The sequence below is a fragment of the Ailuropoda melanoleuca genome, chromosome 11 (assembly GCF_002007445.2).
Source record: "Ailuropoda melanoleuca isolate Jingjing chromosome 11, ASM200744v2, whole genome shotgun sequence".
Taxonomy (NCBI): domain Eukaryota; kingdom Metazoa; phylum Chordata; class Mammalia; order Carnivora; family Ursidae; genus Ailuropoda; species Ailuropoda melanoleuca.
This window is the reverse complement of record NC_048228.1, coordinates 105,397,737-105,422,350: the sequence shown is the minus strand read 5'-3', so window position 1 is coordinate 105,422,350 and position 24,614 is coordinate 105,397,737. Positions and strand designations below refer to the sequence as shown.

The 24,614-nt window shown below is 53.9% G+C and overlaps 1 protein-coding gene across 1 annotated transcript in view; it reads right to left on the bottom strand.

Moving 5' to 3' along the window:
* The window catches only part of EVC (EvC ciliary complex subunit 1), a gene marked incomplete at its 5' end in the record, with an annotated part of 62,156 nt that overhangs the window by 24,437 nt on the left and 13,105 nt on the right, over window positions 1-24,614 (bottom strand). Inside the window, 8 exons of the mRNA XM_034670977.1 lie at window positions 1,286-1,384; window positions 2,965-3,113; window positions 5,679-5,895; window positions 10,258-10,416; window positions 13,310-13,447; window positions 16,344-16,442; window positions 21,780-21,864; window positions 23,194-23,426. Of these exons, the coding sequence (XP_034526868.1) occupies window positions 1,286-1,384; window positions 2,965-3,113; window positions 5,679-5,895; window positions 10,258-10,416; window positions 13,310-13,447; window positions 16,344-16,442; window positions 21,780-21,864; window positions 23,194-23,426 (1,179 nt within the window). The remainder of the gene's footprint in view (window positions 1-1,285; window positions 1,385-2,964; window positions 3,114-5,678; window positions 5,896-10,257; window positions 10,417-13,309; window positions 13,448-16,343; window positions 16,443-21,779; window positions 21,865-23,193; window positions 23,427-24,614) is intronic.

The following is a 24,614-nucleotide window of genomic DNA, read 5'->3' as shown; positions in this document are numbered from 1 at the left end:
TCGCCATGAGCACATGGGAAAGGCCAGGTAAGGACACAGCATGGGGGTGGCCATCTGCTAGCCAGAAAGAGAGTCCTCACCAGAACCCAACCCTGCCCACACCTTGGCCTTGGACTTCTGGTCTCCAGAACAGTGAGACAAAGAATGTCTGGTGTTTAAGGCGCCTGTCTAGGGCGCTTTGTTATAGCAGCTGAGCTGACCAATACAGACACTCTTCAGCCGGTACAGATGCCACGATCCTGAGGGTTTGCACGTCCCACCTTCACACGTTTGTCTGGCCCTGGGACGCCCCTGACTCCTTGTCCACAGGGCCTGTCTCCCCTTCAAAGCTTGGCTCAGGCATCACTTCCTGCAGACAGCTGCCTTTGACCTGGCCTTAACCCCAGGCATCCCTCATGCCTCTTCTCTGTACCCGTAAGCAGGGATGCTGTAATGGGAGCCAACTGGGATCGGGCGTGTCCTGGATGCCAGCTGCTGCCTAAGGGCCTCACACAGCATTCCGTTCTCATACCACCTCCATGAAAAAGGCCTATCATTGTCCCATTTTGCAGACGGGGAAACTGGAAACTGGAGAGGCCCAGTAAAATCTGAAGGCCACACAGTGAGGAAGGGGAAGAACCTGGACGCAGACCTGCGCTGAGCCTGGAGTGGAGCCCGCATGTGCTTCCCATCACTATGGCACTTGTCAATTTCCTTTGCACTGAGGTGTCTGCATTTCTGCCTTGCAGCAGCTCTGAGTGATGCCCGAGGCAGGGGCTCTGTGTCACAGTCATCATCACCTCCCTGGAGGCCCCTGTCACTCTGGAGGGCACGGGTAGTCTCCCCTGTTCTCTCAAAGTCAGTCCTCCGACCAGTATGCAGTCACCCTCCTCATTCTGGAGTTGCACGAGGTTGCCCGGGGAGAAAGAGGTGGTGCCAGCCCTCAAACCCAGGCCTTCCTGTTCCAGGGCCAGTCCTCCGTCCTCACCACTGCCCTACCCACTGACTCCCACAAAAGCTCTCTTCCTTTCCATCCTGGGTGAACTTCCAAAGGCCTTTGCTTCTAGGGACATTTGGAGGTCAGAGTCCTGAGCAGCCCGGAAACGGAAGATGCCTCATGTAGGACCCTGGTGGGTGATGCGGGGAGGGACCCATGGAGGGTGTGTGGCTTTCCTGCTGCCCAGCCAGAGGGCCAGGGTTGAACCTGCGCCTGCATCTTTGGGGTCCTGGCCTAGGAGGAGGTGGGCTTCCCATGCACACGCAGATCCTGAGGGTTCTCTGTGGGTCCCACCATGAGGCCACGTACCTGGCAGAGCACAGCCACGGCCTCGGTGTTTCTGAGGTTCTCCTCCTCCTCCAAGTAACTCCGGGTCAGCCTCTGCCTCTCCAGCACTGCATGAAAACTCTGCAAGTAAAACAGGAGCTGAATCACGTGAGAAAAATTCCCCCAGAGGGCCACTCTCAGATCTGAAGGATGTCTGTCCCTGATTTATATATGAGGAACTGAGGCACAGGGATATCATGTGGCTGAAAATTGCAAACCTGATCTCCTGGCCACAAGCCACCCAGGCATCATTCTGTGAATGAGTTGCTGAGGACCACTGCCCAGGCCCTGGGGACCACCCAGTGGAGCCCACCACCTAACAGGCCATGAGAGGTCAGTGTGGTCAGTGCTGACCACGTGGCTGAGTCCTGAGGAGCCCAGAGAATGTGGAGGAGATGGGGCAGGCACAGGGGTGCAGTGGGCGCCCCAGACACTATCAGAGGGCAGGTCACAATGACAGAGGGACAGATTCCTCTTCCGGAGGTCCACAGGGGAAAACGCCCCTTGTTCATTTATTTATTCGTTCACTCGCTCATCCATTCTTACATGCATCTGTTCCCCCCTTCCTTCCTTCCTCCGCGTCTCCTGAGCACCAGCATGTGCCTGCCTGGCCTGTGCCGAGGTGCTGGGCAGAGCTGACCCGGCCACCTTTCCCACGCTCAGGATTGTGCAACGCGATGCTGGGGGAGGGGCCAGAAATCTCCGAGCAGCAGAGAGCAGTTCTCATTGGCCTTGTTTCAGATGCGTCTTCTCCAGGATAGAAACAGCAGCCCCCACCTCGTGACCCGGAAGGCCCTTGGGAGGGGGCTCCCTGAGTGGGTGGGGTGGCTGGACCTTAAAGGGACCTAAATGCCTCTCCTCTGTCCTGGGGTGGGGATCTCTTCTCCTGGCTTCTCACTCAGGAGCTGCTGCTGCCACCACGCCGGCCCCAGGGAGGTCCCGTGCCCATGCTCTGGGTGGGGCCTGGACCCGGTCACTGTCCCTCCCTCCCGCTGGCAGAGCCGAGATGAGGTGCAGCTCATGTCAGCGCAGAGCTGAAGAGCCCAGACCAACAGTCCAGTGGTGGCTGCCCCTTGCTTGGTCTCCCTGCACCCTAACCACCCAGGATGTGGACACCACGGCTCCCACTGTGCAGATGCGGAAGCTGAGGGCCAGCGGGGAGAAAAGCCAGCCTCCAACCCATTTCCAGGCACCCCAGTGCCCAAATGCTTGACCACGTGCAGGATGGACAAGCAGGTACCCAGGCCCAGCCGTTAGCAGGGGAATACAGGGGTCAAGGCGGGGCTTTCCTCTCTCTCTGAGAACCGCAAGCCCCAGGCATCCCAGCCTGTGCTGGCGTCAGCTCATTTCTTTGCCCTCAAGGGGGGTGGCCTCTTGTTTCTTGTCCAGTGAGTCTCCTTGTCCCCTTCCTCATCAAGACAAGGGCTTTTTCTAACCCGGCCGCCTCCCTGGTCCTGCCACAGAGCCTCCCTTCCCCTGGACTGACTGAGGTCACTGGGCTGACACATGGAAGTGAGTAGTTGACCTCACGTCTGACTGATGCCAAAGTCTCTGGCTGTCCCTGCACAGTAACGAGGACGAAGCCACAGCACTCAGCCTGCGCGGCCGCTCCCGGGCTGGCTGTGCCCGTGCACGTGGGGCTGAGTCGGGAGCAGGGTCACCTGGAGGAACTCGCCCGGGGCGGTGGTCAGCTGCGCCTCGGCCAGGAAGCCGCTCTGCTCCTCTTCTTGGGCCAGGGCGAGCTTTGCCGTCTCCTCTGCCTGGTGAACCAGTGATGCCTTAACCAGGTCTTTGCCTTGCTGGACAAACTCTGAAATCGAAGTAAGCCACAGCACATCGCAGGTTACGCCCCGGGCAAGACCGTCACGGTCTCCTGCCCGCACTCAGGATGAGAAACATAGGTTTAGCTTCCAGGTACAAGTGCTTCCAAAAGGCCAGTGTTAGCAGCCCCGGGCCCTTCAAAGCCCACAGCCCCACGTTATTTAAAGGGACCCCACTTCCCCTCGGGCCCAGTGCTCCGGACACCACAAGAGGCTGCTTTTAGTGGTGTGCAGGCCACCGGCCAACCTGACCAGGAGATGGAGAAGAGGCATTTTTGTGGGGAAAAAACAAGGGAGGTGTAAGTGACAGAGGGAGGGACAGCTGGAAGGACAGGACAGAAGAGCTTGGACCTGCAGGAAGACAGTGACATCTCAGACTGCAGCTGAGATTCAAAAATCATGAGGATGAGCTATTAAATCAGCAGGACCTGCAGGAAGGAGGGGATCCCAAGGGCCAGGCCCTCTGCCTGGTGGGGAAGGTGAAGGCAGGCAGAGAGGCTGGGGTCTAAACCCACCCTTCACCCCGCCCAGGTCACGGGGCCGGCAGCGTGCCAAGAACAGCACCAGGCGCTGGGCCTGTCTTCTCCTGGTGCAGAGCAGTTGAGAGAAGGAAGGGAGAGTCAGTGTCATGCCGGATGAGGGACTGGGCGGTGGGATGAGAAGGATGAGGGGTCATGGGCAGCGTGGGACCCCAGAGAAGGCTTCTGGGAGAGGAGACAAAGAAGATGGGAGCCAGATCCTTCTCCCCTGGGTTTTACGGGGAGATGTTGAGTGTAGAAGCTGGAGAACTCAACGACGGCCAGGCTCCCAGGGGTCTGCAGTTCTGGGGCATGTTTGTTTCAGCATTTCATACACACACACACGCACGTGTGTGCACGCGTTCCACACTTGTCAGACAAGCACACTTTCTTGGGTTTTGTCTGAGAATCTGTTTAGCCTCTGGCACCAAAGAAAAGAGTGTGACCGGGTGTCCAGAGAGACCAGAGTCCTCCCTCCGCCCAGGGTCCTCCCCCACCCCGACTGTCTCCTTGCCGCCCTGTCTTGTCCGAGTTCAACAGAGCCTGATCAGTGGGGGCGGCTTCGGCCTCCTGTCCCCGCCACTCTGTGCTGCTGGGGCCCCTTCCCCCTGGGAAAGCCCAGGCCCCTGTGTGCGATGACCCCCAAGGCGAGATGTGCTGGGTTCTACACGGTCCAGAGCTCCAGCCAACAGTGGGCTTCCACGTGGTCACAGAAGCCGTGACTCGGAGGGACACAAAGACCTCCTGGAATGGCCTGGCTGGGGTCCTGAGGTCCCAGCTCTGAGTGCCTGCCATCTGACCCCATCTCTGAAAGGCAGCAGGCAGGCATGGTGGAGGGGGCATGAGCCACGGCAGACAGAGGACCGGGCTGCTGGCTGCGATGAAAACCTGGCACCATGGACTGAATTGCATCCCCACAAATTGACACACTAAGGCTCTAACCCCCTTGGGATTGCATCTGGAGGTTAGACGAGTTCGTGAAACGGGGGTCTTTATCCCGCAGGGTTGGTGCCTTATAAGAAGAGGCATAGGTGTGAGAAAGCTCCTTCTCTGCTATGTGAGGACACAGAGAGAAGGTGGCCGGCTGCAGGCAGGACTCGGTTTCTCACCAGGAACTGACTGGGCTGGCGCTCTGCTCTTGGACCTCACTGCCTTCAGAACTGGGAGAAAAGAGACGTCTGTTGTGTAAGCCCCCCGGTGTGTGCTATCTTGATACGGTGACCATGGATGACCTAGACCCCTGGAGACTCCCTGGTCCTTCCTGCGGCATCCATACTACGTGGGCATCAGAGCCCGCTGGGGAAACTGTGAAGCACATGGACTCCGTGCCCTGCAGACGCCCTGACCGAGACCCGGAGAGGCCCCCACCTCTCTGTGCTTCCACTCCCGGCCCCAGGCGAACGTGCAGCCTTGGACCCGCACCAGGACCAGCAATGAGCTCTCCTCCCAAGGCCCCAGGGAAGCCGGTGCTGGAGGCAGAGGTGGGACCCGCCCTGCAGCTATAAGCTTTTTCTCTCTAATGATGGGACCTGGACTAAGTCTCGGATGCCCTCCTCCCAGGATCTGCCCCAGGAGCCAGGGTGGGCATGAGAAACAGCCACGCCGGTTCCCTCCCCTGCCCACATGCTCAGCCATTGCCCGCCCTTGCCTGCGCCGCTGAGCAGGGCCCTGGGACTTGTGTAGGGCCGCGGGCTGCAGCTGAGTGCGCCGTGTCATTTCTGGGCATTGCCGCCTTCCTTTGCCCTCTGCACGGTCCAGGTGCTTCTGCTGCAGCCCCTGGGGCCTCCGTGAGCCCATCACTGACAGCTAAACGCAGCAGGCCATCCCCGACCCTAGGGGCAGCCTTATGGGGAAGGCAAGCAGGGCTCAGAGCCGTCAAGGGATGCTCCCCAAGGGCCAGAAGGGCATCTTAGCCTGTGCTGGTCTCCCGCGTGCTTCTCCACGTCTCCTGATGCTTACCAGCTGCCCCCAGCCCCGGCCCCCTTCCCCCCACCCCGGCACAGGAGGGCACCCCAGATGCGGCCTTGGCCCACTCACCCCTGCTGAAGCGCTCTGCCTCCCCCCAGAAGGCCTTGTGCTGCTGTCTGAGCAGCTCTTCCTTCTGCTGCCCGGAGAGCTTCCCCTCGATGGTCAGCAGCTCCAGGCCACGGGACAGCGCGGCCAGCCGGCATTTGGTCTCCTCCTGGACTTGGAGCTTCAGGCACTCGATCATCTTCGCCATGTGCGCGCGGCCCATGGTTCTCTCCAGGGTGTCCTGGGAAGAGAAATATCTGGCTCAGTGCCTGGCTGAGAGGGTCTGCCAAGGGCCATGGTCCCCCTGCTGGCGCCCCCACGCCCTGTGAGCAGAGTGCAGACCGACCGGCTCTGCCCCCGAGTCCCCGTGTCTGCTCCTCGGCTGCGGACAGAATCACCCCTCACGGGGCTGGGGTAAAACACTGGCTACAGAGAGAGCGCTCCTCAGGGGGCTGCTCTTCTGGGAGGGGGTTCAGTGCGTGCCGTGGCCAGAGAGGGCCCTTGCTTACGACCAACCCTCCCTGTCGCTGGGGCCTTTGGCCCCGGAAGAGAAGGGCAAAGGCACAACAAAGGTCACAGGCGTCCTTGGCTTTGGAGTCTCAGAGAGACTGGGACACGTGGATTGAGGAGATTTTCGAAGGTGAGACTGACTTCAGGAGTGGCTCCCTCGAGGTCAGACTTGAGAACAGCACCCCCGCCCCCTGCCCCACCACGGCATCAAGACTCAGGACAAGACTCGCAGAACAGATACCTCCCTCGGGCGGGAAATGCTGACCGGAGGCCAACGGGACCCTGTGGGTCCGGAAGCCTCAGAGGGCAGCTGCTCCCCCTGCGGAATGGGGTCCGCGGAACCAGGGGGGCACTGCTGTGTGCAGGAAGCCCTACTCCCAGAGGGAGGACGCCTCTCCCAGCTGGGCACGCCCACAGCCTGAGTCTCTGTCAGCCCCCACCTCATCTTCCACGCCTGCAATTCTGCCTCTTCAGACCCCCCTCTCTTTCGTTCTTGCCAAGCCCATCACAGCAGGCTCAGGCCCTGCTCACATCTGTCCTGCTGTCCCAGCCTCCCACCTGCCCCCTGTGCTCTGCCCCCACATGGAGGACGGGGGCCTTTCTGAGAGGCAGGCCTGGTGCTGTCCCATGGCCCAAACCTTCCAGGCACTGCCTTCAAGCCAAGTCTGAACTCCAGGGCATGGTGCACAAGGCCCCGAGGGCCAAGCCTGGCTTCGTCTCCAGCCCTGTCCACACACCTTCTTGCTCAGGCCGCCCAGCACACCTGGCTCTCAGCTCTGCCAGGCCTCTGCACACTCGAGGCCCTCCACCTGGAGCACCGTCTCTGTTCCTGTCACTCCTCTGTCTGCTGATCACACTCACACTTGCCGGGCTGGGCTGTGACTCCTTCCCGAATCTTCCCCCCGCTAGCCCCAGTGGGCCCCTCCTCCATGCTCCACTGCCCCATGTGCTTCTGTCTTTTAGGAGCTGATCACGAGGGACAGTCCCAGGCGGGACTGAGAGCCCTTGAAGACCGGCAGGGTTTGAGCCTCCCGCTGCCCAGCCTGGGCCTCGCTGTTTGCTGAGCTGCACTGGTCTGGGTTCTCACACGTTGTTATCAGGGCAAGAATAAGGATCCCCCAATTACAGACGAGAATGCTGAGGCTTATTCTGGAAGGCCACATAGCTAGTCCAAGGACAGTGGCTTTGAACCTTTTCCTCCGATCAGACACACTGGACAACGGTCAGCAGGCCCGTGACCACTAGGGGGCGCAAGAGGATAAGCGCTGGGTGGCTGCGCGCTGGGTGGGAAGGCTCTGCTAGGTGAGGGACACAGACACAGACAGGTCACACTGGGGAGAAGGGCTCCCACACCACCCACGGCGGTCACCTCCAAGGTAGCGCGATGAGACCTCCCTGGCCCAGTAGTGACAGCACAACCTGCGGATTTATATTCAAAGAAAGACAGGAGTGGAGAGAGGTGAGCATGGGCAGAGGGACATCGGATGGGAGGCGAGGGGCCCTGCCTTGCTCTGAGAGCGTGGAAAGTGCTCAGTGCCTGGTCTAGAACTCGGCTCCACCCGTCAGAGCTGCAGACCTTGGGTACAGCGTCCCCCTCGGACACTGAACTTACAGAGCTGTGAAGATGACGTTAAAATAGGTAAAGCATTCAAAATAGCAGCTGGAACATAGTAAGCCCTCAGGAACGCCAACTACTGTCATAATTATCTACAAGCCCCTGGCACTGCTCTTGACAGTTTTTTGTCAGACATCCCGGGAGAATGATTCTCACCACCGCTGGGGCCCTTTCGAGAACCCTACCAGTTTGATATTCTGTGATGCCACGTGAACACTGTCAGTCCAGCTGCCCAGGCCAGAATGCTCAGACACCGACCCAAGAACTTACATCCTTCTGGAGTTTATCAGCAACATAATATGAGATACAGAAGCTAAATTTTTTTGGGGGGGGTTACACAGGATGCAGGCAGAGCATACTTCTGTACAAATAGAGATTATAGCCCTTTGCATGCATCACCGTGAGGATCTGGTGATGTCTGTTTGCCTGCAGACCTGTGGCCCTCAGAGTCTAATCACTAACACACCGAGCACGTCCCATGGGCCGGATCTGTTCCAAAGGCCTTACATATCGTCCACTCTCTAATATTCTCAGAGCAGGTGCTCTTCTGATCCCTACTTACAGATGATGAAATGGAGTCCCAGAGAGGTTAAGTAACCCGCCCAAGGTCATCCAGCTAACAAGCAGCAAGACTGTGGTATGAACTCAGGTTTCCAGCTCGAGTCTGTAATGCTGTTTCTGTAACAGAACGTGGCCCACAAGTAGTACTCATCAAATGTTGGCTAAGAGAAGGGCGTATTGATAACCTCCATAATTCTTTCCCTTCCTTCTATTTGGAAGTTACTGGTTAATACTTGGGCCGAAGTCAGCTAAGGATACAGTTTTTTTTCCTGCATCAATATCCTGCTGACAGAACAATAATTAAATAAAAAGGAAAAAAAAAACAGGGAAAAAGAGTCTTTCTCTTTTGATAAGCATTAATATCAGTTGCCTTATCAAATTAAAATCCAGTTCACAGGGATTTGGATGGTAAATGCAGAAGCTGGTTGCCTGGGCTCAGCGATGTCATTAGACAGCATGGGAATCCTAGGTGAGTCACTGAGCCGGCTCCCTGCTCATCGGGAATATGTGCCTTGCCTACCTTCCAGCAGTGCCGGGGAGGAAAGGGAGATTGTATGTCTACACGGTGAGCAAAAGCATCAAGTTCTCAAACAGCTGTTGTACCCGGGGAGTTTGTTAAAATGCATACCCTGAGACTGGTGGGGAGGGCCTGCATTTCTAACAAGCTTTCGGGGGCTGCTGAGGTCGCTGGTCTGTGGACCACACTCTGGCCATTGTGGAAAAACGGGAAGGCCTGCTCTGTGGGTCTAAGCTGCTGAGTTTCTGGGCCAAGGGCAGGGCGGCTGTTGCAGGTTCCTGAGCTGGGTATACCCTGGGTGGGTGCACAGGTCTGAAATGGAACTCATGAGTTTGCAAGGAGAAATGGGTGTGTGGTGTGCCCTGGGCCTTGCACACAGCAGGGCGAGGCCAAAATCACCACTGAGAAACCCCACGGTGACCAGGGCGTTAGGGTCATTGAACACTTCCCCAGGCCCCGTCTGCAGAAACTCCTGGGACCACTCTTTTATAAACAGAGTAATTGAAGCTCAGGGGGTTTAAGTAACTGGTTCAAGATCACACAGCCTCAAGTGGCTGAGGCAGGTTCAAAGTCAGATTTGTGGGTTCCTCTATACCAGTGGGTTGCATCTCCAACTATATATCAGAACAGTTTGGGGAGCTTTAAAACCTGCAATACCAGGGACTTCACTGTAGACCAATCGGATTGGATCTCTGGGCGTTAGCTCTGGGCATAGGCAGTTTTTGAAAGCTCCTCAGGTGATTCATGGAGCTGTCAGGAGGGAAAAGGAAGCTCCCTCCACACAAGTGGGCGTCAACGATGACCCCTCATTGTGGTCACCTAGAGCTCTAAAAACCCCAGACTCATTTTGTCAGAGTCTTTGGGGTGGAGCCCCATCTGTGACCCCAGCATCAGTACTTTTTAAAGCTCCCCAGATAATTTCAGCGTGCAACCAGGATTGAGAGCCAGTGCTCTATGCGGCCGCAACACAAAACTGGCCAGCAATCTCCACATAAGGAATGGATGGGTGGATGGATGGACGGACTAATGGATGAATGGATGGAAAGACGGATGGATAGATGGACAGATGGATGAATGGATGGAAAGATAGACGGATGGATGGACAGATGGACAGATGGATGGATGGATGGATGGATGGTTGGACAAATAGATGAATGGATGGATGGACAGATGGATGGATGGATGGATGGATGGATGGATGGATGGATGGATGGATTGTTGGACGGATGGACGGATGGATGGATGGATGGATGGATGGATTCACTGCTTTTCTCTGGGCTCTATTCCCTCATCTACAATTTCAAGGTGTTCGACTTGATCTCTGTGGCGCATCAAGCTTCTGGATTCCACATCCCTAGTGCGAGTATCTTCAGGTTCCCTCCCCGCCCCCTCCAGCATACCAGAGCCTGCAAATCCTGAGAATCACGCAGTAACCCTTCGGCTGCAATCATTCTTTCCGTGAGCGTCATCATGAGCTGTCGGGCTTTGGAGCTGGAACACTTAAATTGGTCCATAAGAAAGTGCTGGATGTCTTCCATCTGTTTCCAGAAAGCTTCCATCTGTGAAATGAGAATGAAAAGCAAGAGGTGGGTGTAGAAAACTTATTTAAAAGTTATAAAGCTAGACGGTTCATGCTTGAGAATTACGATTCATTCCTTATCACACACTGAGATCCTAAACACTGGTGCAGTTGGGAGCGAGTCTGTCTTGGCAATAATCGAGTTCTATAGAGAGGTTCCTCCTTGGTGTATTGTAGGTGCCAGTCAGTTTCAAGGTGGCTTTTCAGCAAACACCAATGCTCTGCTGATAAGGCAGGCAGGCACAATGAGATCACCCAGTGTAAACAGCTTAAAGACTCTTAAACAGGCCATGATTGCTGCCTGGGGAGTGCATGAAATTTGCCATTGTGCTCCTAGAAGCTTCCATATCTCCAAAAGGGATTAACCGTGTTCTGGAAATCAAAGCACGAATGGCCATTTACATTTTAGTTACTGCCATAAGAGTTCAAAAGAGCAATATGGCAGAGACAGCGCTGACCATGAAAACAGTCCGCTTTACAATCTTTTTCCTCTCCTCCCATCTTATCAGGAGGAAAGGAAGGAATCACCAAGTGGCTGAGAATGTTGGGGCTCATCCAGCCTCCCAGAGTTCCGAAAACCGGGATACTAGCAGTCATAACCACCTCCCTTTACGGTGCAGGGAGGGGTCAGGCTCTGTGCCCCACGCATTTCGTGTCCAGGTAAAATGTGTGTTGGCCGGCTGCGGGAATAGGCTCCGGAAGTTAGGTCCCAGAGCTGGGAGGCAGGGGCAGAGTTGGTGCAGGTCTACCCACTGAACTCCCCGAGCTGTGGTTTTTCTCCACCTTGGCTCGGCCTCTCCGACTCCGAACTCGTCTGGGCACCTCTTGCTGCACAGGGTGTGAGCGGGGTCAGGAACCCTGCCCTGACCTTGCGGCGTGAAAGGTGGACACAGACGCAACTCGAAACACTGAGTCCCTCTGACCAGCCACCGCCCAGCGGTCGCGCACAGCCGAGGGGAGTGTGTCCCAGCCGGGCAGCAGCCCATCCTCCAAACCTCCGGCTTCCCTCCTGCTCCCAGCCCCCCACTGGATGGCCTCCTTCCTGACTGCTCTAAGAGGACCTGACTATCCCCTGTGACACCCCGCCCACCTCCAGTCAGAGTTGGATGGCCAGCCAGCTTTGCCTCTTCTGCGCCAGCCCCAGAGAGCCAGGGTACCCACTCTGTTCTTAAAAACTCTTGATTCCCTTGGCGTCCATGACGTGATTTTCTCCTGGTCCCTCAGAGTCCATACTCTGCTGTCCTATTTAAATTCTCCTTGGCTCCTCCTGCTTAAATGCTGGCAGGATCCAAGACTGAGTACCAGGCTCCTTTCCCGACCCACTCTACACACAGCCTAGGCAAGGGCGTCCACTGCTGGAGGTCACCATACATCAGAGAATCCAGGGCATACTACAAACCATGGGCCTCAAATACACAGACATGGACACGGACACACAGGTCCACTGCTTTGGGGAGCCCTAGGACCCGGGAATCCAGGCTGAGCACCCTCCCTCTGCCACTCATGCCATGAACATCCCCCCTTCCCGTGTCCTCTGATCTATGCTTAGTGGAGACTTTCCATCCTCGGGCATCTCCACCTCAGGATGTCAAGGCAGGACTCACCAGCTCCCCTCCCAACTTGCTTCTCCTTCGGGGATCCTTATTTCCATAGAACTAATCCTTTACACCCTCTTCTCCTCCAAACCTCATTATCTGCTACCCTTATTAGCTCTCCCACTTTCTCTTACCCCTCTGTTCCTATTCCAATTGCCTTCATCAAATCTTCCCACTGCCCTAGCCCCAGAGCGCATACTTCTCCACTGCTCAGCCGGAGCTGTCCTTCTAAGACAGAAACGGATCCAGCCGCCCCCCGCTGCTAAGCTGCAGTGGCTCCCACCCCCTTGGCATGAGATGAAAACCCTCAGGCCCGATCTCTGGCTTTCTCTGGCTCTGCTTGCTCCTTGGTCTCCCCCGGCTCCCTTCTTTGCCAGCTCACCGGCAAGTGTCTGTCCACACTTCTCCCAAAAGGCCTCTCGATGGGTCTTTTCTTCTATGAAGACTTTCCTAACCCAATGGATCCCTCTCTCCACTGTGCCTCTGCCTTCTGGTGTTTTCATCTATCACAACACTTGTAAGCTATAAAGTCCGCATCTGCTCACCTGCCGATCCCCCTACTAGGCTAGCCTGTGCATCTCTCTGGCAAGGCCAGGTCTAAGGTCATTCTGAATCCCCAGTGTGGGGCACAGTGCTTGGGTTCTCCCAACCCCCCTCCCAAAAAAACTGTTTAATACCTAATATAAGAACAGGAGGTAGTGGAATGGAAATGCAAAAAGGGATATTTGAAGGAAGCCACCCTCTCTGGAATTTATTTATTTATTTATTTATTTAATAATATTATGTTAGTCACCATACAGTACAGCTCTAGTTTTTGATGTAAAGTTCCGTGATTCATTACTTGCATATAACACCCAGTGCACCATGCAATACGTGTCCTCCCTATTACCCATCACCAGCCTCTCTGGAATTTAAAGCAGGCTTTTATGAGTGATGCCAGGGGCTGGAGAAGTTAGCAGCTAGAATCCGCTCTGATCCACAGGGTGGGAATGACATACAGGGTTAGAGCAATCTCTGCTTTGAGTGACAAAAAGATCAATCTAAAACTTAAACCAGGGGAATTCAGTTTTTAAAAAAACGCTGTAAATCTTGGCCCCTTCATTATACCTTCTCTATCACTTACTTTCCGAAACTGGATCCCTGGCTTTGGAGCAGAGCACATCAGGGATTTCAAGTCTTAAACATGCTTCTAGGGGCCATCTCTTTAATCTCACTAATTTAACTGCCCCAGAAACCAAGGATTTTATAAGGAAAAAGAAAAAAAAATCCATCACATACATTATCTATTAGCAGCTCAGAGTATTCTCGCTCCTTCTTTTCCACATCTGCCAGAGTGATGTATTCAGAATCACCAGACCCCAGCATTTCCGTGTCTGACAGTCTGACCTGAAGTCCCTTTTCTAATTCCTCCAAGTCCTGGAGAAAACAGAAAAAGGGGGGGGGGCAAATAAACAAAGGAAAAATCTAATATATCTTAAATTCTAGAAAAGAAATGCTTTTATCTTTCACCACATTATCACAAAATATATCTTAAGCATAATTAGCTGCTCTAGGCATTGTCCTACTTAGGGTTTGATGATAGAAATCTATTTTTCTCATTAGACATACAGTCTCAAGAATACTGCATTCTTTGCTTCTGTATCACTCTCTCCCTCCCCTCAAAAAAAAAAAAATAGAACACACTTAAAAAAATGGTGAATTAGTCTCTTTCATTTCTTATGAAGTCTTAGAAAATGCCATGACTTCAGGGGGTTGCAGGGGAATGCTTCTTCCCCATGCCTCTGGTTTCCGAGGGGAAGGATTACTCACTACACCCCAGGGAGGGCGGGACGCGATGTGATTGGTGGGTTCATCAGCAGGAAGTGGCTCCGTTAGCTTGTCTGGCCTCTTCCTCTTTGACATGGAACATTCATGGGGAGGCCATGGCTGTGATGTGGCCTTGGCCTAGGGTGCGCTGGGCAGCGAAGGGCCTGCCGCAGAGGTGGCTGGCTTGGTCTGCACCGAGGTAGGCAATCTGGCGAACCGTGGGATTCAGAGTGTGGAAGCTCGGCTCTCTATGCAGGTAGGCTATGTCCACCAAGCTGGCGTCTCCGTAGTGAAGCCGACCTTTCTGTGCGCGTGTCCCCGACCCTTTGTTATCAGTTCAGAATTGGGGAAGGATGGGGGGACCCTCTGTACAGAGTCCTTCCAGCCCCGACGTGGAGGGTGGGAGGGGCCCTGTCTTCTACAGAGCTGTGCTGGGAGGGCTGGCATCCACCCCGGGCACATCCAGCTTCACTAGGAAAACGGCGCCAATAAAAACTGTTTCTGCGCGTCCAAGCCGAGGCCACACGTGGTTTCGGACCCTCGCGGCCTCACTTGGACAGAGCAGGGCTTCTTTTCCAGCTGAGGAGCCCGGTACTCGGGCAGTTGGGGTGTTTCCTCTGCAGTCTCCTCGCGGTAGGAAGGGGCATGCCGTGCTGGTCCCTCAGCCCCACCGACCCCAGACACCCACTTCTCCAACTGCATGAATCCCAAGAGCAGCTGCCGGTTCGGGGCACTGCTTGTCTCCTTCTAGAAGTTGGGCGGCCATCGTGAGCATTGAATAAAAGTACTCACTGGAAGCACTTGGCCAGACTAACTGTCCATGAGCAGCAGGCACTGCTGTGATGAATGTGGTTTGTAGGTGCTGGCCGTGGGGTCAGATCGGGGGTCTGCAGACGGCAAAGCTCTTACTCTTGCCCTAGAACCCCGCTTCATATTATGCGTGGAGTGACCGGTATCACCGTGATCATCATTATTTATTCACTGGGGAGTCACTGAAACTCAATGAGCCTGTTTCCTCAGCTGTAAACTAAAATAATAATGGCCACTCACAGTGCTGACTTGAAGATGGAATACAATCATGTGCGAAACGCACCCTGGGCGTTGCGTGATGGGAACGGTCCTGGCAGTCGTGGTCCTGAGGACGGTGATGGTGACGGTGAAGACGCACCGCCCCCTCCCTGGGGTGCAGTGATTCACGCTTCCCCACGGGCTCCAGAGAAGTGGGGGAGAAACACTCCCTCCCAGCCCCCCCCGCCATGGGGCAGTGATGATGAGGACGATGAGGAAGAGGGTTGTTTTGGCTGCCAGGAGGACGTGGGCAGCTGTCACGATTCAGGGTCTAACTACTATTTCGCTAGGTGCTTCATACACGCTTCTCTTAGCCCTCTCATGATACCGCAGGCCGGGAATAACTATCCCGAGGCACCGGGGGAACCTGGGATTCTGAGAGCTTGTGAAAGAAGGAACCAGGATATCAACCTCCACCAGTCAGACTCCAAGACCCAGCTCGTTTCACTGCACATAAAGCAACGTACACTCCATATAAAAGACTGCGAGGAATAGAATGCACTGTAGTATAAACAGTTAAAACCAATAAACCAATTAGGTATTTAAAAATATCCAGTCTAGGAGCGCCTGGTTGGCCCAATTGGTTGGACTCTTGATTTTGGCTCAGGTCCTGGTCTCAGGGTCCTGGGATTGAGCCCCGTGTTGGGCTTCCTGCTCAGCAGGGAGTCGCTTCTCCTTCTGCCTCTTCCCCCCCGCCCCCGATTGGGGGCTTTCTCTCTCTCTCTCTCTGTCAAATCATTAAAAAGATTTTATTTATTGATTTGACAGAGAGAGAGAGAGACAGTCAGCGAGAGCGGGAACACAAGCAGGGAGAGTGGGAGAGGAAGAAGCAGGCTCCCAGCAGAGCAGGGAGCCCGATGCGGGGCTCGATCCGAGGACCCTGGGATCACGCCCTGGGCTGAAGGCAGATGCTTAACGGCTGAGCCGCCAGGTGCCCCTCAATAAATAAAATCTTTAAAAAACCTAGAGGTGCGTGGTATGACTCTTGATTTCGATTCAGATCATGATCTCAGGGTCCTGGGATTGAGCCCCGCATCAGGCTCTGTACTCAGTGTGGAGTCTGTTTGGGATTCTCTCTCTCCCTCTCCCACTGCCCCTCCCCCTGCTCTCTCTCTCAAATAAATAAATCTTAAAAAATAAATGAAAATACCCAACCTTGTGCAGAAGATAACAGTAACAGTAGTCCTGAGTAGCAGGTATGACCAACCTTCTTCTCTTTTTCCTGCTTTCAATATTTTTCCAAATTTTAATAATACCTAGGGTCATTTTTATATTTGTACACATATTTTTACATAATTACATTGTGTTCAAAAGCATATATTGTAATGAATTATTTTTACATGTGAAAGCAAAAGTAGTTTCTTATAATATTATGTTTTATATATTGTAATAAAATATTTTTAAGTAACCTTGAAATATAGGTTGAAGACTTACGTACATTTTCTTGTTTCGAAAGAATCCTCTGGTATAATTCATCATCAGACTTCTTTTTAGGAAGAAGATCAAGAAGGCACATTTTAAAAATCTGAATAAACATCTATTGCCAGGAAGGGAAACATAACCAAGGGAAAGGCTTAGAAATAGTATCTCCCTCTCCATCCCTCCCTCTCTCCCTTTCTTCTCTCTCTCTTCATGCACACATACTTTTTGCTAGAGGGAAATATCTTGGGTTATAAATCATGACAATAGCTTATAACAGACTGTATTTTCATGAAGCTTCTAAGGAAAACTGGTTCACCTCTTTTGCTTTTCATTCATTTATTCAAGAAATCTTCCCTAGGTGCCTGCTCTGTGCCCGTCCTTCCGCATTTCCCCATAGGAGTCAAGAAAACGTAAAAGGCAAAGGGGTGTTGCTTCTTTGTGGGAAGAATGAGAGGGACAGTGGTTTGGGACTGGGATGTATAAAGTCACCCACAGCGTCCTCTACACCAGAGAGGGTCCTCCCACAAGTGGGGACACCCAGGAATGTCCAAGGGTGCTGTCTCCACACCTACCATTCACCTACTGTAGGACATCTGGGTGTTTCCAGTCTGGGGCTATTGCGAGTAAAACTGGTAAGAACATCCACGTACGGGTTTCTGTGTGAACGTAAGATCCTCTGGGGTGCGTGCGGTTGCGGGGTTTTGTGAGACACTGCCTGTTTGTCAGGGTGGCACTCTGCATTGCCACCAGCAATGCACGCGGGACCCGGTTTCTTCCCATCCTCACCGGCATTTGTTATTTTAGCCGTTCTGATAGCTGTGTAGTCAGTCATATCTCATTTTTAAAAATATATCTCACTGTCTTAATTTGTACTTCCATAATGGCTAATGCTGTCGAGAATCTTTTATCTGATTTTGTGTGTGTGTGTGTGTGTGTGTGTGTCTGTTTACCTGCCACTGTATATCCTTTTTGGCGAAATGTCTGTTCATGGCTTTTGCCCTTTTCTAATGGGTTTGTTTACTTCTATGGAGGTTTGAGTGTTCTTTCTATGTTCTGGGGCGAGTCCTCTGTTGATACGTGATTTGCGAATACTTCTCTTTCCCCATCCTCTTTAATGGGGTCTTTTGCAGAGCACAAGTTTATAATTCTGATGAGGTTCAATTTATTAGTTTTCCCTCGCGTGGGTCACACTCCCAGTGTTAAGTCTAAGAAAGAACTCTTTGCCCAGTTCTAGATCCTGAAGATTTTCTCCTCCGTTTTTTCCTAGAAGATGGATAGTCTTGCATTTTACACTTAAGCCCATGATGCATTTTGAGTTCATTTTTGCATGAGGCAGAGGACTGGCTTGAGGTTCATCTGTGTCTGCTTCTGGACGTCTGATTGCTGCAGTACCATTTCCTGAAAAGCGTATCACTCCTTCACGGAACTGCTTTTGCTCCGTTGTCAAAGGTCAGACGTATTTGTGTGGTGAGGCACTTTAGTACAGGGCTTAGTAAATGTCTTCCTGCAAAGGGCCACATAGTAAACGTTCCTGGGTTTGCAGGCCCTACTGTCACTTTTGCAACCATCAGATTTTGCTGTTACAGCATCAAGGCAGTCATGGGCCATAGGGTCAAGAACAGGCATGGCTGGATTGGCCCAAGGGCCACAGTTTGTAACCCTTGCTTTAAGGTTAGTTGAACACTGTTCTATGCCAAGCTAATATATTTATTATCTCACTTGGTTTTTACAGACTGCAGGACATTGGTATAATCTTCCCCATTTTACAGATAAGGAACTCTTTGGCTGAGAAATCTGGATAATCGGCTTCATGTCACAAGGAACAGCCATGAGGGACGGAATCTAGAACTTTCCACCAACCTTCCTTATGCTTGCCAGTGTTAACCAGCTCTAGGAACACAATGTCGTCTTGGTTTTCTACCCACTGAAGTCGAGGTCGTGTAAGGTAACATCCTTTTTTCAAGATGTTGGTCTCAAACCCACTTTCGTTTTGACCCCAGACTGAATCGGTGATGTGCACAGGTCTTGTCTCATTCCTTTCAATTTAAAACACTTTGAATTTGGAAAAACTACAGAGTCAGAGGAAGGTCCAAAACAGTACAGAGTCCCGTGTGTTCTGTCGCCTGGGCAACATGTGACGTCACTGTGGTACAAACTGACATTGGTCTGATGCAGTTTACTACAGACTTCACTCCATTTCCATGCACTGTCACGTGTATTCGTGTGTGTGTGTGTGTCTGTGTCTATGCAACTTTACCCCAAGTACAGATTCATGCAGTCACCACTGCAATCAGAATGTTCCAGCACCAGGAGAACCCCCTAGGCCGGATGATCCCTCAGCTGGCGACCCCCCAACACACACATGCCCTAATCTGTGCTGTTCTCGCCTCTGCCATTCTGCTTTTAACGGTGCCAAATGCAGCTTCCGTCCACCTCCTGACAAGCCGAGTGCCAGTTTCTCTGCCAAGGGCCACAGGGAGCTCTGAGCTCCTGGCCTGCATGACATCTGCTGAGTCACTTTTTTTTCTAATTTGTTAGTGACGCAGAGCGGACGCCGTGTTAGGTCAGGTTCAGCCGCACAGCACACTGACTCCCAGCTTCGGTCTGAGTCACTCCTGAACTGACCTGTGCGGATGGATCTCTACCAGAGAAGCGGAACTTGAGGTCTCCGCGAGTGCTGGGGTGTTTCCCCAGGTCCCGCACACAACAAAGATATGCCCCGCAGGGACGGAAAGGCCACGCGTGAGCGGTCCCCCAGGGCGGGGTCGGCATCCGCGGGCACATTTCTGTGGGGCGCCCACTGTGTGCAGGCACACAGACCTTGCGCTCAGACCTCATCTGGGTTCTGTGTCTGCCGTGCACCAGCTGTGTGATTTGGGGCAACTGACGCGACCTCTCGGAGTCTCAGGTTCCTCGTGAGTGAAAAACAACAGCAAGGCTTCCTTGAAGCTCAGGCATTTAGAGGGCTGAGCCTAGCAGAGTTTGCATGCTTCACAAGTGGGGTTGTGATGATGCTGGTCACACAGCCCCGCAGAGCCTGGAGTTCTGCCTACAGAGACCCTTCAAAGCAGGACAGCTTCACTTCCTATAATTTGATGGGTTAAGAGCTGAAAAACATTATCTTTATACCTTTCCTAAAGTGGCCCAGAGAGGGGAAGTGACTTCCCTGAGGTCACACAGCTCGTCCGTGTGGGAGGGTGGACCAGAGCCCAAGTCTCTGACTCCTAGCCTAGGGCTCCTTCCCCAGCTTCCCGCTGACGTGTCTCCCTCCAGGGAAGCCTGGCCATCTCCCCCACACTCACTCAGTCCCCCCCTTACACACACTCACCACACCATACGGTTTGCCATGTGCATTTGTAGGGGTCACTGCCATCCCCCCGCCCCGAGAGTGGGCTCCACACAGATGGGGGCTGTCCCTGGCACTGTGCCGGGCAGAGAGGAGAGGCTGCCCACGGATAAGACACGCAGATGAGTGACGGCAGATGCTTTCTCCATGACACCAGGCTGCTTCCCCGCGGGCCTCTGCTGGCTGCTCTGGGGGCGAGGTGGCCATCGCCATGTCACTCGCCAGCTGGATGGGGCTCTGAGCACAGACACAGTCGACCGTCCAGGGAGCACAGAGCCTTTGGATCTCCAGGGCCACCTGCCTGCTAGTGGGACAGGGTGTGGCTGAATGAGAGCAGGCTGCTGCTGAACGTGGGCCATGGCGTCAAGGCCACAGGCTCCACAGGGACCGTGGGACCGCCCGAACAGGCTCTATTTTTGGAGTCCTGCTATGATTTCTGGTTTCCAGTACGGGCCCCTGTTTACGAGGCCCACCCTGCTCTCACAGAGCCCCAGTTTCTTTCTACTGCGTCTGCAACTTCATGTTTATATTTTCCCAGTGTACAATGAAGCACCCCGTGGGCATGTCTGTCTGCGTCTCTGTCACTCTCTCCGTCGACCCCTCTCCCTTTCTCTTTCCAACAGGCTTCCCTGCTGCAGGACTCATCCCTCATTCAATAGTTCAGGAGAAATAACTCCTCTTTTGAAGCTCTGTGGCCTCAAGGCCTGGCCAGCCCTGCCCGGGGGTTCCACAGCTGCGGTGGGACGATTCTGTCTGGCTTCCTCGCCATGTCGGCCCAGCATTGATGCCCTTGGAGCCTGTGTGTGTCCAGCAGAGACGAGCCTCGTTCTGCTGCTCTGCTGCTCTCGGTGGCTCCGACTGCTCCTCCATCCATCAGAGAAAGCACGCCTACGAAAAGGCACCAGACTTCCCATCTCAGCTCCAACTTAGGGCTTTACGACACTGGACGAGTCCTCCTCTCTGCATTGCCGTTTCCTCATCCCTAATTTGGAGTAATAACACACCCACCCCTCCAGGTTGTGGTGAGGTTCAAGGCTAACCGCCGGTGTGACACGTCCCGGGCCCAGTACACAGTGAGCAGTCACCGAAGTCAGGCTCATAAACACTGTCGTCACTATTATCATTCCTTTAGAAATGCTGGTGAGGATGAGGAGAGAGGGGAGCCCTCTCGCACTGCTGGCGGGAATGCAGGCTGGGGCAGACACTCGGGAAGACAGTGTGGAGGGTCCTCAAGACGTTAAAACCAGAGCTGCCCTGTGACCCAGCAACCGCACTACTGGGTGTCTACCCCACAGACACAGATGTAGTGATCCAAAGGGCACCTGCACCCCACTGTTCACAGCAGCAATGTCCACGATAGCCAAACTATGGAAAGAGCCCAAATGTCCACAACGGATGAATGGATAAAGAAGATGTGGTCCATGTATACAATGGAACATTACTCAGCCATCACAAAGGATGATTACCCACCATTTACACTGACATGGATGGAACTGGAGGGGATTATGCCAAGAAGTGAAATAAGTCAGAGAAAGACAATTATATGGTTTCACTTGTATGTGGAACTTGAGAAACAAAACAGAAGAGCACAGGGGAAGGGAAGGGAAAATAAGATGAAAACAGAGATGGAGACAAACCATAAGAGACTTAACTCTAGGAAACAAAGTGAGGGTTACTGGAGGGGAGGTGGGTGCAGGGAAGGGGTAACTGGGTGACGGACATTAAGGAGGGCACGTGATGTCATGAGCACTGGGCGTTACATGCAACTGATGAATCACTGAACTCTACATCTGAAACTAATAATCCACTACATGTTAATTAAATTGAATTTAAATTAAAAATTAAAATGCTGTTCTCCTTCCAATACCTTTTACGTGTCTGCACCAGGAGGTGACCCCGTGGGAGGAGGCTCTCATCTGTCTGCCTCACCCCATAGCTCTCAGTAAAGGAGAGCCTGTGCCCCATCAGCAGGCACAAATGCTTCTGTCCCTTCCTGTTGCGGTGGCTGCACTGTCACCAGCAGCCACCCCTGGAGGGCACGCACGTGGCTGCAGAGAGCCGCGTTCAGGACCCGGGAAAGGGAGAGCAGCCCACCCCGCCACCTACCACGTGCTCCTCCCGCCTCAGCGCCGTGTCCAAACGCAGCAGATCTTTTAAGTGAAGGTGATACATACACAAGTCAAGGTCCACGCTGAAAAGTGGAAAGAGAAACAGAAAGCCACTGGGTATCTGAGATGGGGAGTGGGGTTTCAGGGAGTTAGCGCGTCCCTGCTCATACCAGCCTTGGTGCATCCTGACTCCAGATTTTAAATTCTGCAGCGTGCAGGGATGCGGAACAGCTGCCCCAGGTTTATACGAAGGAATCAAGGGAACTATTTCAGGCTCACTTGTGACCAGAAGGGAGCAGCTGCCCGAGACATGGAGGACAGGAGGCAGCAAGAGTCGGAGGTGGGAGAAAAGAGGGATCACACCCTTCCCGGCATGGGAATGTCTGTCATGTGTCACCTCTCCTCTGCCCCAGCAGGCAGACGTTCTCATGCCCATTTCACAGATGGGGAAATGGACTTAGGAAGTCAAGCAGCGGTTACACGGTCACGGGGCGGGTAAGTGGCAGGGCGAATAGGACCATCTGTCCAGCCCAGGCAAATGCACTTTGAATGGCCACGCCCCCACCCAAACTGTGACAAGTCCACTAAGTCCCAAAGCTCATCAACAGCTCTTCCCAGTGAGCGGGCCACGCCAGCGTCCAGGTCAGCACTGAGCTCAGCGTCTGGTCCCTCTCCTTCCATAGTCCTGAGCCGAGGTCGGGCCCAGTTCATCTCACTGAGGCAGGGCCACTTGGACTCACTGAACTTCACGGAGCAGAGAGGTCTGAGGACTGACCCACAGAAATGCTGACTCAGTGTCTTGGGCCTCTCCTGTTCGCTGAGTGGTTTGGTGATTCGGAGCAGGGCTTTGGAGATAAGGTCAAACCCAGCTCCATCCCTCACCTGCTGTGTGACCTTAAGCAAGCTACTCAGCCTCTCTGTCTTTTATTCTTTGTAACCTGAGGACAGTAATACCACCCACTGCATAGGGTCGTCAAGAGGAATTAATCCACTAATTGATTAATTTTTATTCAACTGTCAACTGAACCTGTCCCAGGCTCCCACTGTGCAGTGGGGACACAGCAGTGAGGAAGACAGATCTGGTCGTACTCATGAGATAATTAATCCCTGCAAAGTGCTCAGCACTCTGCCTGGTACACAGAAGGCCCCTCATCCATGCTAGGTGCCGTTATGCAGAGCCCAGGGCACATCAGTGATTCAATGAGGCCCCCTAACAGGTCTCTCCCAGGGCTCAGGCCTGACTCCGTAACCCCCACGGTGGTCAACACCACATAGTGGCTGGGGAGCTCCAGCTTGGACACTGAGTGGCTATGTGTCCACGGCTGACTTGCTTAACCTCTCTGGGCCTCCATTCCCAACACTAACAGTGACATGGTCCATTGATCAGCTTCCCCAGGCCTCTCCCTCCTTACCTCTCACAGATCAGCGCCTCGGGGAAGCTGTTGGCCCGGACGAAGGTGCGGCTCAAGAACCTGTCGTAGCTGGTGGCCGAGTGGATGCTGGACGAGGAGCTGCAGTCCTCCTTGTCGGCCTGGCTCAGGCTCCCCAGGCTGCTGGAGGGGGAAGCCTCCACCGGCTGGTTTGGCAAAACAGCCTGCTTTAAGTTTTCGTGCAGAGAAGGGTTGGAGGAACCGTCGGCCAGTGGCTGGGGTGGAGGGACAGAAAGCACACTCAGCCCGCATGAACAGCTTCAATAAGTCCACCAGTGGTACAAGCCAGCGGTCCCAGGAAGGCCAGGTGGGGGCCAGCTGGGAGGGGAGGCGTGAACAGGTAGAGCTTCTGCCCACGCCCCAGGGACCCATGTCATGGCTCTTGTCCCCAGGAGGCCAGAACCTCTGCAACAGGCTCCTACCCCTTAGCTGTTAGCCTGGGTCTGTTCCTCAGTGGCTCCCCTGCACCCCACACCCGGCTGCCAACTCTGACCTCCACCACAGCAGTCTGCCTGCCCCCCATCTCTCCTGCCACTGGCTCAGACCCCTGGGTGTGCTCTGTCCACTAACCCGCTGACCACCTAACTCTTCCCCACCTACGCTGACCTGGGCATTACCCTCCCGTCCCCAGGCCTTTGAGGTGGCTCCCCACTGCCCTTGGATAGGCCCAAAGCTCCTTATCAAGGAACTCAAGCCCCAGGCACTGCCATGACCTCATGAGGGGACATTCGAGTGCCTGGCATGGCTGGAGGGCTCGACAGATGTCCATGGCCACCTCTGTACAGCCTGTCCTGCTGCTCCAAGATGTGCCTGCCCAAGTAGTCCTGAGCTGGCTGCCAGCTCCAAACGTCCCTTGTCATTTCATACTTCTGGGCCTTTGCAGACTCTGGTCCCCCTCCCTGAAACAGCCCTCACTCACTGTCTGCTGGGCAGAAGCATCCCTACCTCCAGACACAGACCCAGAGTCCTCCTTCCCAGCCCACGTGGGGTTCCGCAGGCTTCTGGTCATTTCTGTCTTGCCTGGGCTCACACACCATCTACTATCTCTGCCCAGACCGTGAGGGCCTCCAGGTTGAGGACGATGATGTCCTGACCACTGGATAATCCCAGTGCCCACCAGCACCCTGCCTGGCAAGGGCTGTGGATGACGAATCATGCATGCCCCTGCTCTGGCAGTTTTGCCCTTTCAACCACCCACCAGATAGCTAAGTGCAGGGAGCAGTTCCCAATGTGTGTTCCTGGGAACAGTTCCAGTTATTGCCCCCCATAAGTAAGGGTTCCACAGGAAAATTAATTTGGGAAAGTTTGTGTTAAGTGAGGTGAAATCATTTCTTTGGTGCCGAAATTTGCAGAGCCTGGCTCCGGCTGTCTTCAAAACCAAATAATCATTGAAGAAACCCAAA